At 47.4% G+C, this 17190-nt stretch overlaps 2 protein-coding genes across 11 annotated transcripts in view; both read left to right on the top strand.

Annotated features, from left to right (window-relative positions):
• sec13 (SEC13 homolog, nuclear pore and COPII coat complex component) overlaps positions 1 to 2132 on the top strand; it is a 2500-nt gene extending 368 nt beyond the window's left edge. Inside the window, exons 2-9 of the mRNA XM_011617963.2 lie at positions 1 to 20; positions 240 to 355; positions 510 to 661; positions 754 to 887; positions 961 to 1094; positions 1165 to 1285; positions 1362 to 1508; positions 1583 to 2132. The exon at positions 1 to 20 is cut by the window's left edge and continues 25 nt beyond it. Of these exons, the coding sequence (XP_011616265.1) occupies positions 1 to 20; positions 240 to 355; positions 510 to 661; positions 754 to 887; positions 961 to 1094; positions 1165 to 1285; positions 1362 to 1508; positions 1583 to 1693 (935 nt within the window). The 3' untranslated portion in view covers positions 1694 to 2132. The remainder of the gene's footprint in view (positions 21 to 239; positions 356 to 509; positions 662 to 753; positions 888 to 960; positions 1095 to 1164; positions 1286 to 1361; positions 1509 to 1582) is intronic.
• Positions 2133 to 3713: 1581 nt separating this feature from the next.
• LOC105418920 (hemicentin-1-like) overlaps positions 3714 to 17190 on the top strand; it is a 57753-nt gene continuing 44276 nt past the window's right edge. For 5 of the 10 annotated variants that reach the window (XM_029827488.1, XM_029827487.1, XM_029827489.1 and 2 more), the window contains exon 1: positions 16223 to 16357. In XM_029827488.1, the coding sequence (XP_029683348.1) occupies positions 16303 to 16357 (55 nt within the window). In that variant the 5' untranslated portion in view covers positions 16223 to 16302. Of the gene's footprint in view, positions 3857 to 7406; positions 7737 to 8384; positions 8418 to 16222; positions 16358 to 17190 lie in introns of those variants that run through there. The other 5 variants (XM_029827492.1, XM_029827485.1, XM_029827493.1 and 2 more) reach the window with 4 other exon arrangements.

Below are 17190 nucleotides of genomic sequence, written 5' to 3'. Positions count from 1 at the left end.
CCTCTCACGAAGATATGATCGTAAGTTGTTTTCTCCTTTTAAAGCAGGCTGAAGTTCGTGCCAGCATCCAGCACAGAGGTGTTTCATTCAAAGTGGCGCTTTTCTAAATGTTACAAGTGTTTCTGTCATCGTCTGTTGTTACACACGCACACGCACGTTGTCACATGTTGCTTTTCTCTGGATTCTTGATTGAGATACTGCTCTCATGCATCTACTGAAACATTCTCTTCCTGTCTCAGCACGATGCCCAGATGGATTATTATGGGACGCGACTCGCCACCTGCTCTTCTGACCGCACTGTTAAGATCTTTGACGTGAGGAACGGCGGCCAGATTCTGGTGGCAGATCTGAGAGGGTAAAACACTGCGATCTGACCACGTTTACCAATGAAATCAGTCATTTTTGTAAAACTATCGAGGTTCTGTCTGCAGACCCTCGGCATCATTTATGCCGTCAGAGTTGCTTCTCTGAAAATAACAACTAAATCTGAGGAATCTGTGCTTGTGTAGCCACGAGGGGCCGGTGTGGCAGGTGGCCTGGGCTCACCCCATGTTTGGCAACATTCTGGCTTCCTGCTCCTACGACCGTAAAGTCATCGTGTGGAAGGAGGAGAACGGCTCCTGGGACAAGATGTACGAGTACACTGGACACGAGTCGTCGGGTCAGTGGGGCTGGGTGTGGTCGTAGCGTCGCCCTGGTGCACCGGTGCTGACGTGTGTGTGTGTGTGTGTGTGTGTGTGCGCGCGCCCACAGTCAACTCTGTCTGCTGGGGTCCATACGACTTTGGCCTGATCCTGGCCTGCGGCAGCTCTGACGGCGCCATTTCTCTGCTCACATTTACTGGCGATCAACAGTGGGATGTGAAGAAGATCAACAACGCTCACACGGTGGGTGGAGCCGCAGGTGTGTGTGGTTGATCGGAGCCGTGATTCAGGCGTGTTGAACGCTGATCTGCTGCAGATTGGCTGCAACGCGGTGAGTTGGGGTCCCGCCGTGGTCCCGGGCAGCCTGATCGATCAGCCGACGGGACAGAAACCAAATTACGTCAAGCGCTTCGTCTCCGGAGGCTGCGATAACCTGGTCAAACTCTGGAAGTACGGCAGCAGCTTTTACGGCTCCTGTGAACTGCTGCCGGGCTCGTCCTCAACATTCTCTCCTCTTCAGAGAGGAAGACGGTCAGTGGAAGGAGGACCAGAAGCTGGAGGCTCACAGTGACTGGGTGAGGGACGTTGGCTGGGCTCCTTCTATCGGCCTTCCCACCAGCACCATCGCCAGCTGCTCTCAGGTGAGGAGGTGTCCCTCAGACCCGGGGGACTGTCCTGACGGTGGAACCAGGGGTGTGAGATTGTGAGTCTCTGCAGGACGGACGCGTCTTCATCTGGACGTGTGACGACCCGGCGGGGAACACGTGGACGGCCAAGCTGCTGCACAAGTTCAACGACGTCGTTTGGCACGTCAGCTGGTCCATCACAGGAAACATCCTGGCGGTTTCTGGTGGCGACAACAAGGTAAACACCTCCTCCTCGCCGGGGGCGGAGCCAAGCACAGAGGCGTCACCTTCCTCGGCCTGTGTTTTCTGTAGGTGACTCTGTGGAAGGAGTCGATGGACGGCCAGTGGGCGTGCATCAGCGACGTGAGCAAGGGGCAGGGCGCCGTGTCGGCCATCACAGACACACAGCAGAGCGAGCAGTGACACACACTCGCCGACCTGACGACACCGCGGGAAAGACCAGGACCGGTATCGTCAGAGAGGGTTTCCCATCATTAAAGAAACTTTGGGACTTTGATGTTTTTCAGGATTCTCATCAATGCAGAGATCACACACACACACACACACACACACCCACACACACACAGGCACACACACACACCCACGGACACACACACACCCCCACAGACAGACACACCCTCCCATGTTGCCAGAATTGTCCTCCTGGACTCTTGATCTGCTCCTCTTTCAACACTTGTTTCATTTGTTAATCACAATATTTAAATATCAGCCAACACTGATTAGAACACGTTCTTGATGACTTCCCCACGTTGCCATGACAACCATAAATGAGGCAATTCTAAGACCAGAGACCATAATTGTTTTCCTATTTTATGTAATTAAACTTGTATTAAACTCTAAACTTTTGTCTTCCTGTAATTAATTTAGCCATTTCTAAATATAATTGATCATCTAATACATTTTAAAATAATGTAATATTTTATAAATTAATAAATTTGTGGATGTTTGAGGGAAACAAGCACGAGATAAAATGGAAAACACAGATTTCACCATAAATCTGGTTATTATAAAGGGAAAATGAAAGAAAATCAACATTGTCAGAGGAGAATTCACCACATTTGTTCTCCCGTAGTGTTCGTGACGAGAACAAAACAGATAAAACTGATATTTAGACTTTTACAGCAGCTTCAGGACGAGATGAGAGATTGATAAAGACCCGGAATGTTTTAGAGCCCTTATTAGGCTGATCTTTGGTGTCTGACGGACTTTATCCCAACTATAAACCGATAAAAGCTTTAAATCCACGTCCGCGCTGACAACAGCGCCCCCTGCTGGCCGGAGCCTCCGCTGCACCACAGAGGTGAAAGGTGCAGAAACAATCGAATCGAAACCTTAGATGTATAGATGAGTAGAAGTAGATATATAAATGTATAGATGTGTAGATGAGTGTCGCAGGTCAAATGTTCTGGACCAGGTTCTTCTCCCGCCCGATTGTTTCTGTTCCTGCAGATGATTCCATCCTAACTCGACCCCGCAGGAGGATCCACCTGTTATCTGACCCCTGAGGCTAAACTGGGACCAGTCATTACTAATTCGGACAGGTGAGCAGCTCAATCCTGGCTTCGCTGATCTGTCCTGTTATAGATGTTTTATTACACGTGGGACCGGCGCAGAAACGCTGACATGATCCTTACTGGAATTTTCTGTTTCCTGTAATCTGATCTGAACCGGGTCCAAATGTGTGACATCATCAGGGTGTGGAGGAAGTTCAGGAGCCTGAAGAACTGTGGAGGTGAGGAGAAGGTTCCTCCCCATGATGAGTTCCTCTGTCTGCTCAGGAGGAACTGACAGAGTTTTAATGTCCCATCACAGAATTGTGAAGAAACGACGCAACCAGAGAGGAGGAGGTTGAAGAAGTGGTGAATCTGCAACAATAAAACCCAGATTACAGTTTGATTGAAGCCTCATTTTCTTTGATGATGGTGAATTTCATCACTTTCGCTTTGAATATCGGGAACCGGAGACTTCGGACTCGCTTCTATTGCGGCGGAGAGCGGAAATGCGCCGGACCAATCAGGTGTGAGAGGAGGCACGAGGCACTCAGGATGGGCGATACCACACTTTTGGGATTCGATACGATACCGATACTTTATCTTGTATTTTCATCGATACCGATACCGTTTATTTCTTACTGGCAATTTTTGTCACACAAAATATTATTACATTTAAGACAAATCACAGAAAAAGTTCAGATAAAGTATCATATTCACATTTTCGTTGATGCTTATTCGCTGTCTCCTGTCACGTGACATGGGCCAGCTCAATACGCCGCTAGGTACAGGGGTGTCCCGGCACATATTAATTTAAGTAACTAATCTAAAACGGCAGAAAGTGATGCATACACCACCCATTTTTTATAGTTAGTATCGATATTTATAAAAAAAAAAATCGATACCAAATGAGTAGCTTGTGAGTATCGATATATCGATACCACGGGATCGATCCGCCCATCCCTACGAGGCCCCTTAAAACGCCGCCCTCGGTGGCGGTGACCTCACTCTTTCAATACCATGCGCGAGCTGTGGGTCTCGTGGCTCCTCTTCTGCTTCGCTGTGACGTCGGCAGGTGAGAAACCCACCGTGGAGGCGGCTTTGATAGATTATTGATGATTGATTATTGTTGGCGCAGTCATTGCGAGGAATAACTTGCGTTATTAATATTCTCGACGGAGGAAGAAATTACACCTATCGCTCAGTCCCCATCAAACCGAAACCAACGGAAACTTTATTGACAAACCGACATTTACACAGAACAGTGCAGTGACGTATGAGATCACATGTCAACACCCCCACTTGATCTCGAACTATCCAGACTGTGCAGCTTATAAACAACTTCTATTCTTACATACATTTTTTTTCCACCAATATATATGTATGTGTCTATAGCTTTACACACCGAACAGATATTTCACAAATTTCTCCATCTTGAACTTTGTCATCGGTTTGGTCATGATATCGGCGACCATATTCTCTGTGCGACAATATTTGATTGTCATCTTTCCATCACTGAGAGCTGAGCGAACAAAATGATAACGAATGTCAATATGTTTGCTACTGGGCGGTTTTCAACTCGTGAGAGCGGACAGGGAAGCTAATGAGAGCGGCAAGAGGAAGGGAGGGGACATTGCGATGTCTGTGAACGATAGTAACCCAGGGCACTGCTAGCGGTTAGCATTCGGCCATATTACCTTCCGAGGGAACTCTCGCATGTTATCGCGATAACGGCCTGACAACCTGCATCACGGACTACATCAACTTCTGTGTGGAAAATACCGTGCCTACCAGGAAGGTTCGGTGTTTCCCCAACAACAAACCCTGGGTGACCCCTGATCTAAAAGCCCTGCTGAATGAGAAGAAGAGGGTTTTTAGATCTGGGGACAAGGAGGAGCTGAGAAGGGGGATCAGGAGAGGCAAGGACAGCTACAGGAGGAAGCTGGAGGAGCGCCTCAAGGGGAGTCACACCTCGCCTCTCCATTACAGCTGATCAGGTGAGGAAGGAGCTGAGGGGGACCAAGACGAGGAAAGCTACTGGCCCTGAGTGATATGGGTGGAAAATGGTTTATAGGCCTCAGGTAATCCTTTTAACACCATGGCAATCAAGAGCCCATCACTGAGTGTCTCGTTAGCATTTCTTAGAGCTGTTATTGCCGTCTCAGCCCGGATAATAGAGTCCGTGACACTTTCACTCACCGCTTTCTGCAGGGATGTTGGCTCGGTGTACAGGCTTATAATACGGGGTTTTCCTTTACCGGCATAATGGTCCCTTAATATCTTAAGGGCTTTTCTCCCGTTGTCAGCCGCCTCTCTCATAATAAGGGACAAACTTTTATCGTCCAAAAACTGGATCATTTCGGCATACGGCTCCTGGTTCTTCAGGATATCCGCCTCCACGTTGTCCGCGGCGGGTTCATTTAGAAGAGTTTCTCTTAGCCCCAGTAGCCGCATGTGTGCTAACAGCTTCGTCTCCCACAGCTCGTAGTTTCGCTCGTCTCCGTCAAAACACAGTCTCGCCCATCGGTTACCTACAGTGGTGGTCAAAAGTTTACACTTGTAAAGTGTAAAGAACATAATGTCATGGCTGTCTTGAGTTTCCAGTTATTTCTACAACTCTGATTTGATCTGGAACTCTACATTTTTCTCTGATATAGTGATTGGAACAGATGCTTCTTTGTCACAAAAACATTCATGAAGTTTGGTTCTTTTATGACTTTATTATGCGTAAACTGAAAGTGTGACCAAATCTGCTGGGTCAAAAATATACATACAGCAACATGAATGAGCAATTTTGGAGACTTGGAAAGTTGTGTCAATGACATGAGCTTCATAGCATGGCCTCTTAACTTCTCGTGAGTGACCAGGAGTGACTACAGCTGGTGACTTCTCTGAGGCCATTTAAAAAGGGCTCATTGGATAAAAACACCCACAAACGCTACAATGGGAAAGTCAAAGGAGCTCAGCACAGATCTGAAAAAGAGAATCATTGACTTGGACAAGTCAGGAAAGTCACTTGGAGCCATTTCAAAGCAGCTGCAGGTTCCAAGAGCAACAGTGCAAACAATTGTTTGGAAGTATAAAGTGCATGGCGCCGTTTTGTCACTGCCACGATCAGGAAGAAAATGCAAGCTGTCACCTGCTGCTGAGAGAAAACTGGTCAGGAGGGTGAAGAGTCAACCCAGGAGCACCAAAAAGCAGATCTGCCAAGAATTAGAAGCTGCTGGAACACAGGTGTCAGTGTCCACAGTCAAGCGTGTTTTGCATCGCCAAGGACTGAGAGGCTGCCGTGCAAGAAGGAAGCCCTTGTTCCAAAAGAGGCACCTTAAGGCTCGACTAAAGTTTGCTGCTGATCACATGGACAAAGATAAGACCTACTGGAGGAAAGTTCTGTGGTCAGATGAAACAAAAATTGAGCTGTTTGGCCACAATGCCCAGCAATATGTTTGGAGGAGAAAAGGTGAGGCCTTTAACCCCAAGAACACCATGCCTACCATCAAGCACGTGGTGGTAGTATTATGCATGATTTACAGAGTCAATGGGACAATGAAGAAGGAGGAGTACCTTCAAATTATTCAAGAAAACCTAAAGTCATCAGCCCGAAGGTTGGGTCTTGGGCGCAGTTGGGTGTTCCAACAGGACAATGACCCCAAACACACATCAGAAGTGGTAATGGAATGGCTAAATCAGGCTAGAATGAAGGTTTTAGAATGGCCTTCCCAAAGTCCGGACTTTGTCCGGACCCCATTAAGAACATGTGGACAATGCTGAAGAAACACGTCCATGTCAGAAAGCCAACAGATTTAACTGAACTGCACCAATTCTGTCAAGAGGAGTGGTCAAAGATTCAACCAGAAGCTTGTGGATGGCTCCCAAAAGCACCTAATTGAAGTAGAAATGGCCAAGGGACATGTAACCAAATATTAGCATTGCTGTATGTATATTTTTGACCCAGCAGATTTGGTCACATTTTCAGTTTACCCATAATAAAGTCATAAAAGAACCAAACTTCATGATTGTTTTTTGTGACATAGAAGCATCTGTTCCAATCACTATATCAGAGGAAAATCAGATTTGTAGAAATAACTGGAAACTCAAGACAGCCATGACATTATGTTCTTTACAAGTGTATGTAAACGTGTCGCCTGGGCCCATAACCTGTTGGCGCTTGTGGCGCAGTCATTGCGAGGAGTAACTTGCGTTATTAGTATTCTCGACGGAGGAAGAAATCACACCTATCACTCAGTCCCCATTGGACCGGAACCAACGGAAACTTTATTGACAAACCCACATTTACACAGAACAGTGACGTATGACATCACATGTCAACAATTCTATATCTGATGGGAGGTGTTGGAGGTTCCGCGTGCAGGAGGCGGCTGCTCACGCGCCTCAGCATCTCCCGCCTCGCACGGATCAATATAGTGATTAGAGTTTGTAGCGTTCGGATCAAAGCTGTTCCCGAGCTCGAGGCTGGTGAGGACTTTAGATGCTGCAGCAGCCCTGCAGCCCCCCCCCCCCCCCCCCCCCCCCAGAGCCCGTCATAGTCGCAGTGACCCCGGAGCAGCAGCAGCTCCGGCTCAGGTGTGAAGGTGTGAGAGTGACGTTGCTGTTTGATCCTCCAGAGCCGACACGCATCAGGATGGTGGTGAAGGAAGACAGCGAGGTCGTGTTGAACTGCTCCGCTTCCGGCAGCGTCAGGGACCAAGTGGTCGACTGGAAGAAAGACGACGACGTGGAAGTCTTCCTCTACAGCCGGGGCAGCATCTATGGGAGCGGCCTGAGCGGCCAGAGCCCCCAGTTCGCTGGACGAGTCGCTCATTTTCCAGAAGCTCTGGATTTGGGAAACGCGTCGATCAGGATCAAAAAGGCCGAAGTGCGTGACAGCGGGATTTACACCTGCACATTTCCATATTCTGCTCCAGTCCTACGATCTGAGATTTCCCTTGTGGTGGGTGAGTTTCTCCACCCAACACACAGGAAGGTGTTTCCACAGGTGACACTGGCGCCAGCGTGACGTCAGCGGCTGAACGCTGGTGGTAAAAGCGTGAAAGAGCTGAGGATGGGCCACATTTATGGACTAGAACAGACATTATATCAGTGCCCGAGACTGGTTAGGATCCTTTAGTGAAGCAATAATTCATCTGTGGTTAAACCGTAGTTAAGCCACGCCCCTTCCGGACAGGTAGGTTCAAATACCTGCGAGCGAAGATAATATAAATACGACAAAAGGAAATTAAATAGAGTCAAAGAGGATTTAATGTTCCGAAGTTGCATCTAATCCGACGGGAGCAGAAGACAAATGCAACAGTCTGCACACACAAAGCAACATTTACATATTTACACTGGAGATTGGAACAAACATCAGGCTACAAACATGTGGAGATGAGCAGAAGCTGAAATATAGAATTAAATCACAACACAACGCTTCTATGAAACAGTCTGATCTGTGAAACAGATGTCACAATGTTGTTTCCTTACGACTTTAAATGTGTCTAAATGACAATGTTAATGCTCTTTTTTTCTAAATGTCACCTGTGTGTAAAGTTGCTAATTTCAGACACAATTTCTAACATTCTGTCCTTTGTGTTTTTGCCTTTCAGAGTGCATCTTAAAAGTTCGACCACCGGGAGAAGGTGAGTGCAGGAATCCTGGAAAAAGGTCGGATTAAATGAAGTTTTCCTGTTTTTACACAGACAAACAGATGAGATTGTTTGATGCGTTTGTTAATGTGATAAAAGGGGAATTAAATGTGATATTTTCACCATTTTAATTGCAAATTCATTTTAATGTTTTCTATTTTAATCAATTTAAGAGTTTAAGGGTTTTACTTTTATTCAGGTGTCAAATGATGTTGAACAGGATTTTAAATAATCACTTTAAAAAAAAAATTTTTTTTGGAGTTTTCTCCTACATTTAAACAATTAAAAGCCCTTAATTTCCACTCAAAGATCATCTTTCCATTTTGATTTTCTTTAATGACCCATTTGTGACTGTGGATGCTCACAGGTGCCTCTCCAGAACCGCTGATCCGGACAGTTGAAGCAGCAACAGACCGGGCGCTGCTGCAGTGTGAGGTTAAAGGAGCTCATCCCAGACCTGCCGTCCAGTGGCAGGACAGCTCTGGACGTGTCCTTCCTGCTCAGGAGACAAAGTCTGAAGAGAGAGACGGACGCTTCTACGTCACTGTCAGAACCAACGTGAGCAGGAGCGGCACCTACAGCTGTGTGGTCACACAGGAGGAGTTTTGTCACCAGATTAACTCAACTACCTTATTTCACATTGGTGAGTTATGGATTTACACTACAGCTACTAATAATTAATATTTGTAATTATTTTAATACTTTAAACCGTTTACAAATGGCAGTAAAATTCCATCAGACTGCACAGGAAGCTGCAGCGCAGCAGACAGGATGTGACATCATAGCGTGATGACACACCTGTGAGTCCCATTCAGGTGATGCAGCTGCTCTGCTGGTACTGGTCAGACGTGACTGGACTCACCTGACCGGTGCAGCTCTGCCAGGATCCTCCACACGTTCTGGTTCCATGAAGTCTCTCAGAAGTGTCTCTGGACCCGATGGTCCTCGGATCAGCACCCACCACGAGCCTGGAGGGAGATTAGAGCTTTCTAACGATGACGCGGTCAGACGAGCACCAGCGTGACAACGGCTGCTGTGTTCCTCCTCTGATCCTCATGTTTAACACTTATTGTGCTTATTAACGACAGATTAGTCAGATTATAAATTGGCCTGTTAATGAGTGACATCAAAGCTTGTGTGACATCATCTCAAATGATCCAGTTTTCACCAAAATCCAGAGAATTCAGCAGAATCCAACATTGTTCAGAGTCTCTGCTGTGGTGGCCAGCAGGGGGCGCTGCAGAGAACATGAGGGGGAATTTAATTTAATTTAATTACAGGACAGGTCAGATGGGATTTTGGTAAAAGTGATTAAACTCGGTTAATTTCTTCATGATCGTGGTCGTTGTTGGGAAATGTTTTATATTAACGGGTCAGAGGGCGGAAACGTTGAGTTCTGATGAGCCTGAATCACTAACGGTCATTTTATTCTGGTCCACAGGTCAAACTCCAGGCACTGGTGAGTTTGTACAGTCTCTCACACACACACACACACACACACACACACACACACACACACACACACACACACACACAAAAACATTTACTTTTATGTGGGGAAACTCCTCAGAAAACAGAATTATCATATTTAATTGTGGGATTATTAAAGATTAATCAACACACATTCAAACTAAAACTTAATTTTGAGCAACAAACAAAAGATGAAAAGACGTCAAACAGATTAAAGTGTCGTCCAGTGAGTGATGCTGATAGACTGTTGCTATGGCAACAGGCCGTCATGATGCTGTTGCTGACAGGTTGTTTTAATGACTGATGATGATGATGATGAAGAAACAACAGTGGTGTTTATGGTGGCGCTGACCTGGTGTCTCCATGGTGATGAAGGTCTCCTGATGCAGCAGCTCAGGTGCTCACAGGAGCTTTGAAGGTGCCTTTAACTCCTCCCGTCAGGTGAGTTTCAGCCAATCAGCTGAGGCCTCCAGGTGATGACGTCATCACTTTAACAGCCCATCAGACCTGCAGCAACTGATTAAACCAGGAATTAATCAGGAAACTCAGCCTGGTTTTAAACTCTGAAATGGTTAAAATTCACATTTTCAGAGGAAATGAAGAGAAGATGAAAACAGAGAGAAAGAAACGGAGACGACTCGTCCTCTTTAACTCCTCCCTCTCTTTCAGGGCCGTCCACGGGCGTGAGTGATGGAGTTATTGGTGGCGTAGTTGGATTTATTGTCGGTCTGCTGGTTGCAGCCGTCGTTTTTTACTTCAAGTTTAAGGCCGTTAAAGGTAATTATTAATGAAATAGTGTAAATGTTTAATGGTGAAATACTTGTAATGATCAGAGCACCAACGTGATGTTTGATGGTTGAGGCTGGAAGCTGCTGGAATCATTCTCTCCTGTCTTTAGGTGAACGGGCAGCAGCTTCTTACAAGTTCACCGCTGACCCCTGCTGCAGACGAGGAGTTGCGTCGTCTAGAGTAATATGAAGCTGGGTCTGATGGAGGGGTCCGATTGTCCACCACAGGTTCTGTTGGTTCCAGATGTACGGAGCTGATGTTGCTGTAATCATTCCTGAAAACATTCCCATTTCATATTCCCAGCTCTCAGCCACTGATGGGCTGCACCCACCTGGGCCAGAGCTCTTTTGGAAAATGAGTCCAACTTCACCTCATGTCTGACTTCTTCAAACATTCTGGAATTTTACAGGAGTGTAAACGGGAGATTTTGGTCATGTGACAGGAAACACATTTTATTTATGGATCTGACGCAGGAATAAACAGCTAATTTATATTTTAAACGGCTTCAGCTGGGACTCATGGCACTGTTACCTATTGTTTGTCTGTTGCTACTTTATTTTTATGGTTAAAAGTTGAATGATTTGTTAATAATCGTAATTTGAGGGAAACGTGGGTCCGTTCATGATCGGCTCCGTTTTACTGCCCCCTGCTGTCATAAAAGTCATCATAACAGTCCACTGGTTAACTTTATTATTTCTATTCAAGGTAGTTTTCTGTGTCAACTGGACTGTTTTTGTTCTCTTTTGAAGATGTTTCACCTTCTATCCAGAAAATTCTGTTATTTTTTTAATCTCCTTAATTTGAATAATTATTGTTCAGTTTGTTTAAGAAGACGAATTAATTACAGTTTGAAAGAAACTGAAGCCTTAAATCCCAAGATTGTGAACCAAAGTGATGGAGCAGGTTGAAAGGTAAAAACTTACAGAAGTCAGTTAAATACATTAAATCAGGTGATGTAGCGGTCACTTGTATCTCGTGGTTCTCTACAGCTGTTCATGTCCTCAAATATCATAATTCACCATAATTGTTCATATCTGTTCCATTGCCATAGTCCTGTTGAGCATTTTGCCATGTATGAGTTCCTCACTCGCTCGCACTATTTCCCACGGCCCCTTTAACGGACCGTGGGAGTTGAGGGGCGGGGGTGCGGTTTTTCCCGCTCTGATTTGATTTTTCTACTTGTTGTTGTGGCTTTAATAAAAGACACACACGATTGTGTGTCAATGGAAATCTAAGTTGTATTGCCTTTACTTTGCAAACGCAACAGTGGTGACCCCGACTCTCGCTGGACGTATCATTCAGTGACTTTTATTTTCGACCATGGCGACGAATGCAGTTTCATTGAAGCTGCCGGAGTTTTGGGAGTTTTGCTCGAGCGGAGGCGCAGTTCGCGCTGCGAGAAATCACCGCGGATGAGACCAAATATTATTATGTGGTTTCTGCTCTTGGGAGTGCTACAGCGTCCAGAGTGGTAGGCATTCTTAAACAGCCACCGCCGGAGAACAAGTATGGCACTTTGAAGGCTCACCTCTTAAAAACGTTCGAACTTTCCGACGCGGAGAGGGCTAGCCGCCTTTTCTCTTTGCAGGGGCTGGGCGATTCCAAGCCTTCCGAACTGATGGACAAAATGTTAGATCTTTTGGGCGAACACAAGCCCGATTTCCTCTTCATCCAGCTTTTCCTGCGACTGCTGCCTCCCCAAGTGCGGGCTGCTTTGGCCAACACAGCAATCTGGGACTGCCGTGCGCTTGCTGCTGAGGCGGATAAATTCTTCCTCGCCTCCCAACCGACCTATGTGGCTGCGTTCCTCCCGGCTGGCGCAGACGGTCCTGTGGTTGACGCTCCCGCTCTCACAGCTGCCGCAGCGGCTCCTCGGCATCAACAGGTTTCTGGGCTGTGCTTTTTCCATGCACGGTTTGGGGTCAAAGCCAGGCGGTGCCGCCCTCCATGCAGTTTCACCGGCCCACCTCCGCAGGGAAACGCCAGGGCCGGCGCTCAGCAGTAGCCATGAGCGTCGGCCAAACTGGCAGGCTGCTGTTCATCCAGGACTCTCTCTCCAGACGACGGTTCCTCTGTGACACAGGTGCTCAGAGGAGTGTCCTGCCAGCGTCGAAGTTGGACATGCTGTCCGAGTCCCATGGGCCCCTATGGAAGCAGCGAACGGCAGCCCCATCCGCACGTATGGGGTGAGGTATGTGGAGTTGTTTTGGTGGACAGCGTTTTGGATGGAACTTTGTGACTGTGCCACTGATTGGTGCAGACTTCCTCTGCGCTTTTGGACTTCTGGTCGATGTCAAAAATAGACGCCTTGTGGATGCAGTCACTTTCTGTTCGTATGAATGCACTCGTGGTGTTACAGACCCAGTCAGGCTTTCCAGCATGCTCCCCACTGCAGACATTTTCCTTCGCCTCCTCACCGAGTTTCCTGCTCTGACTCAGCCCACGTTTTCATCTGCCACAGCCAAGCATGGTGTGGAACACCACATCGCCACCACGGGCGCCCCTGTGCACGCTCGGGCCAGGCGTCTGGACCCGGCCAAGCTCTCCATTGCTCGAGCGGAGTTCGAGACAATGGAACGCCTGGGCATCATTCGCCGCTCCAAGAGCCCTTGGGCGTCACCTCTGCACATGGTGGAGAAGCCGGGCGGGGGTTGGCGGCCATGTGGCGATTACCGCAGGCTCAACGATGCCACCACCCCGGACCGTTACCCTGTCCCCCACATACAAGATTTTTCCGCGCATCTGGCTGGGAAAACGGTCTTTTCGAAGGTGGACCTTGTCCGCGGCTACCACCAGGTACCAGTCCACCCTGCCGATGTCCCCAAGACAGCGGTAATCACCCCGTTCGGCCTGTTTGAGTTTTTACGGATGCCCTTTGGTCTTAAAAGCGCAGCACAGACTTTTCAGCGCCTGATGGACTCCGTCCTACGCGACCTGCCATTCCTGTTTGTGTACTTGGATGACATCCTCGTCGTAAGCACGTCTCAGGCTGAGCACGTGGCACACCTCAGGGCTCTTGTCCAGCGCCTCAGCCAGCATGGGCTCATCATAAACCCGGCGAAGTGCCAGTTTGGACTGTCTACCATCGACTTCCTGGGCCATCACGTGACACGTTACGGAGCAGTTCCCCTGCCGGAAAAGGTGGAGGCCATCGCGAGCTTTCCCCACCCAGTCACGGTCAAGGCGCTCCAGGAGTTCCTGGGTATGGTGAATTTTTACCACCGTTTCCTCCCCCGGGCAGCGGACCTCATGCGGCCACTGTATGACTGTTTGAAAGGGGCGGTTCCCAAGCACATGCTTGACTGGTCCGACGTGCGACAGCGCGCATTCGAGAACGTTAAGGCTGCTCTGGCCAATGCTACACTGTTGGCACACCCGTTGCCTGACGCGCCAATCTCAATCACCACGGATGCCTCGGATTACGCAGTGGGTGCGGTGCATGAACAATGGGTAGAAGGTGCTTGGCAACCCCTGGCCTTTTTTAGTAGGCAGCTACGACCCAATGAGCGGAAGTACAGCACGTTTGACCGTGAGCTCCTTGGCCTCTACCTGGCCATTCGCCATTTCCGTCCTCTGCTTGAGGGCAGGTCTTTCAGTGCCTTTGTGGATCACAAGCCCCTCACCTTCGAGATGCTGTTTTGCTGTTTACAAGAAGGCCATGAGCAGCCTCTAGTTCCTCAGGAGACTCAGGTCCTTCAGTGTCTGCAGCAGGATGCTCCAGATGTTCCACCAGTCTGTCATGCTAGCACCATCTTCTGTGCTGTAGTGTGCTGGGGAGCAGGCTAAGCTAAGGATGCTAACAGACTCAACAGGGTCCCCCCCCCCCCCCATAACACAGCAGACTCCTGCAGCCTCGCTGCTCTGAGGAACGCTACAGGAAGTCCTTCCTGCCGTCCACCATCAGACTGTATAACTCATCCGAACCCAGCCAATAACAATAACTGTGTAATGTTCATGTTGTAATTTTATTTCTAATTTATTCTATATTTATGTATAAATGCTTATAATGCTTATAATATGTATATATTATGTATATATTATATATACAGTATATATATGCTTATAATATATGCTGTATATATGCTTATAACATTCTAATCTTATCTGTATTTATTTTTTTCTGTCTCTTTACTCTGCATACGCTGCTACTATAATTCAATTTCCCCACGGGGATGAATAAAGTTCATCTTAATCTTAAATCCACGTCCGCGCTGACAACAGCGCCCCCTGCTGGCCGGAGCATCCGCTGCACCACAGAGGTGAAAAGTGCAGAGACACGATGTGTTTAGACGTATAGATGAGTAGATTTATAGATGAGTACATGTAGATATATAAATGTATAGATGTGTAGATGAGTGTCGCAGGTCAAATGTTCTGGACCAGGTTCTTCTCCCGCCCGATTGTATCTGTTCCTGCAGATGATTCCATCCTAACTCGACCCCGCAGGAGGATCCACCTGTTATCTGACCCCTGAGGCTAAACTGGGACCAGTCATTACTAATTCGGACAGGTGAGCAGCTCAATCCTGGCTTCGCTGATCTGTCCTGTTATAGATGTTTTATTACACGTGGGACCGGCGCAGAAACGCTGACATGATCTTTACTGGAATTTTCTGGACCAGTGTTCGCACCACCGTCTCCATGACAACCAGGCCGGAGAAATGTCGACCTCATCCGACCTGTCCAGCTCTGAGGTTGATGTCGGAGCTCAGGTGAAGGTTGTGGCTCGTCTGTCAGGATCCGTTTCCTCGTGAGCGGAAGTGAAAGGCGACAGAAACGATGCTTTCACTTAGATCTGGTGGCGTTTGAACCTGAACGTTTGTCGGGATCCAGTCAGACGGTCGCTGAGAAGGAGAAGGTTCCTCCCCATGATGAGTTCCTCTGTCTGCTCAGGAGGAACTGACAGAGTTTTAATGTCCCATCACAGAATTGTGAAGAAACGACGCAACCAGAGAGGAGGAGGTTGAAGAAGTGGTGAATCTGCAACAATAAAACCGAGATTACAGTTTGATTGAAGCCTCATTTTCTTTGATGATGGTGAATTTCATCACTTTCGCTTTGAATATCGGGAACCGGAGACTTCGGACTCGCTTCTATTGCGGCGGAGAGCGGAAATGCGCCGGACCAATCAGGTGTGAGAGGAGGCACGAGGCACTAAGGATGGGCGATACCACACTTTTGGGATTCGATACGATACCGATACTTTTTCTTGTATTTTCATCGATACCGATACCGTTCATTTCTTACTGGCAATTTTTGTCACACAAAATATTATTACATTTAAGTCAAATCACAGAAAAAGTTCAGAAAAAGTATCATATTCACATTTTCGTTGATGCTCATTCGCTGTCTCCTGTCACGTGACATGGGCCAGCTCAATACGCCGCCAGGTATAGGGTGTCCCGGCACATATTAATTTAAGTAACTAATCTAAAACGGCAGAAAGTGATGCATACACCCCCAATTTTTATAGTTAGTATCGATATTTATAAAAGAAAATCGATACCAAATGAGTAGCTTGTGAGTATGGATATATCGATACCACGGGATCGATCCGCCCATCCCTCCGAGGCCCCTTAAAGCGCCGCCCTCGGTGGCGGTGACCTCACTCTTTCAATACCATGCTCGAGCTGTGGGTCTCGTGCCTCCTCTTCTGCTTCGCTGTGACGTCGGCAGGTGAGAAACCCACCGTGGAGGCTTTGATAGATTATTGATGATTGATTATTGTTGGCGCAGTCATTGCGAGGAATAACTTGCGTTATTAGTATTCTCGACGGAGGAAGAAATTACACCTATCACTCAGTCCCCATCAAACCGAAACCAACGGAAACTTTATTGACAAACCGACATTTACACAGAACAGTGCAGTGACGTATGAGATCACATGTCAACACCCCCACTTGATCTCGAACTATCCAGACTGTGCATCTTAAAACAACTTCTATTCTTACATACATTTTTTTTTCACCAATATATATATTTATGTGTCTATAGCTTTACACACCGAACAGATATTTCACACATTTCTCCATCTTGAACTTTGTCATCGGTTTGGTCATGATATCGGCGACCATGGGACAATATTTGATTGTCATCTTTCCATCACTGAGAGCTGAGCGAACAAAATGATAACGAATGTCAATATGTTTGCTCCTGGACGGTTTTCAACTCGTGAGAGCGGACAGGGAAGCTAATGAGAGCGGCAAGAGGAAGGGAGGGGACATTGCGATGTCTGTGAACGATAGTAACCCAGGGCACTGCTAGCGGTTAGCATTCGGCCATATTACCTTCCGACGGAACTCTCGCATGTTATCGCGATAACGGCCTGACAACCTGCATCACGGACTACATCAACTTCTGTGTGGAAAATACCGTGCCTACCAGGAAGGTTCGGTGTTTCCCCAACAACAAACCCTGGGTGACCCCTGATCTAAAAGCCCTGCTGAATGAGAAGAAGAGGGTTTTTAGATCTGGGGACAAGGAGGAGCTGAGAAGGGGGATCAGGAGAG

This window comes from Takifugu rubripes, chromosome 19 (genome assembly GCF_901000725.2).
Source record: "Takifugu rubripes chromosome 19, fTakRub1.2, whole genome shotgun sequence".
Lineage (NCBI taxonomy): Eukaryota > Metazoa > Chordata > Actinopteri > Tetraodontiformes > Tetraodontidae > Takifugu > Takifugu rubripes.
This window is presented reverse-complemented; position numbering and strand designations above follow the sequence as displayed.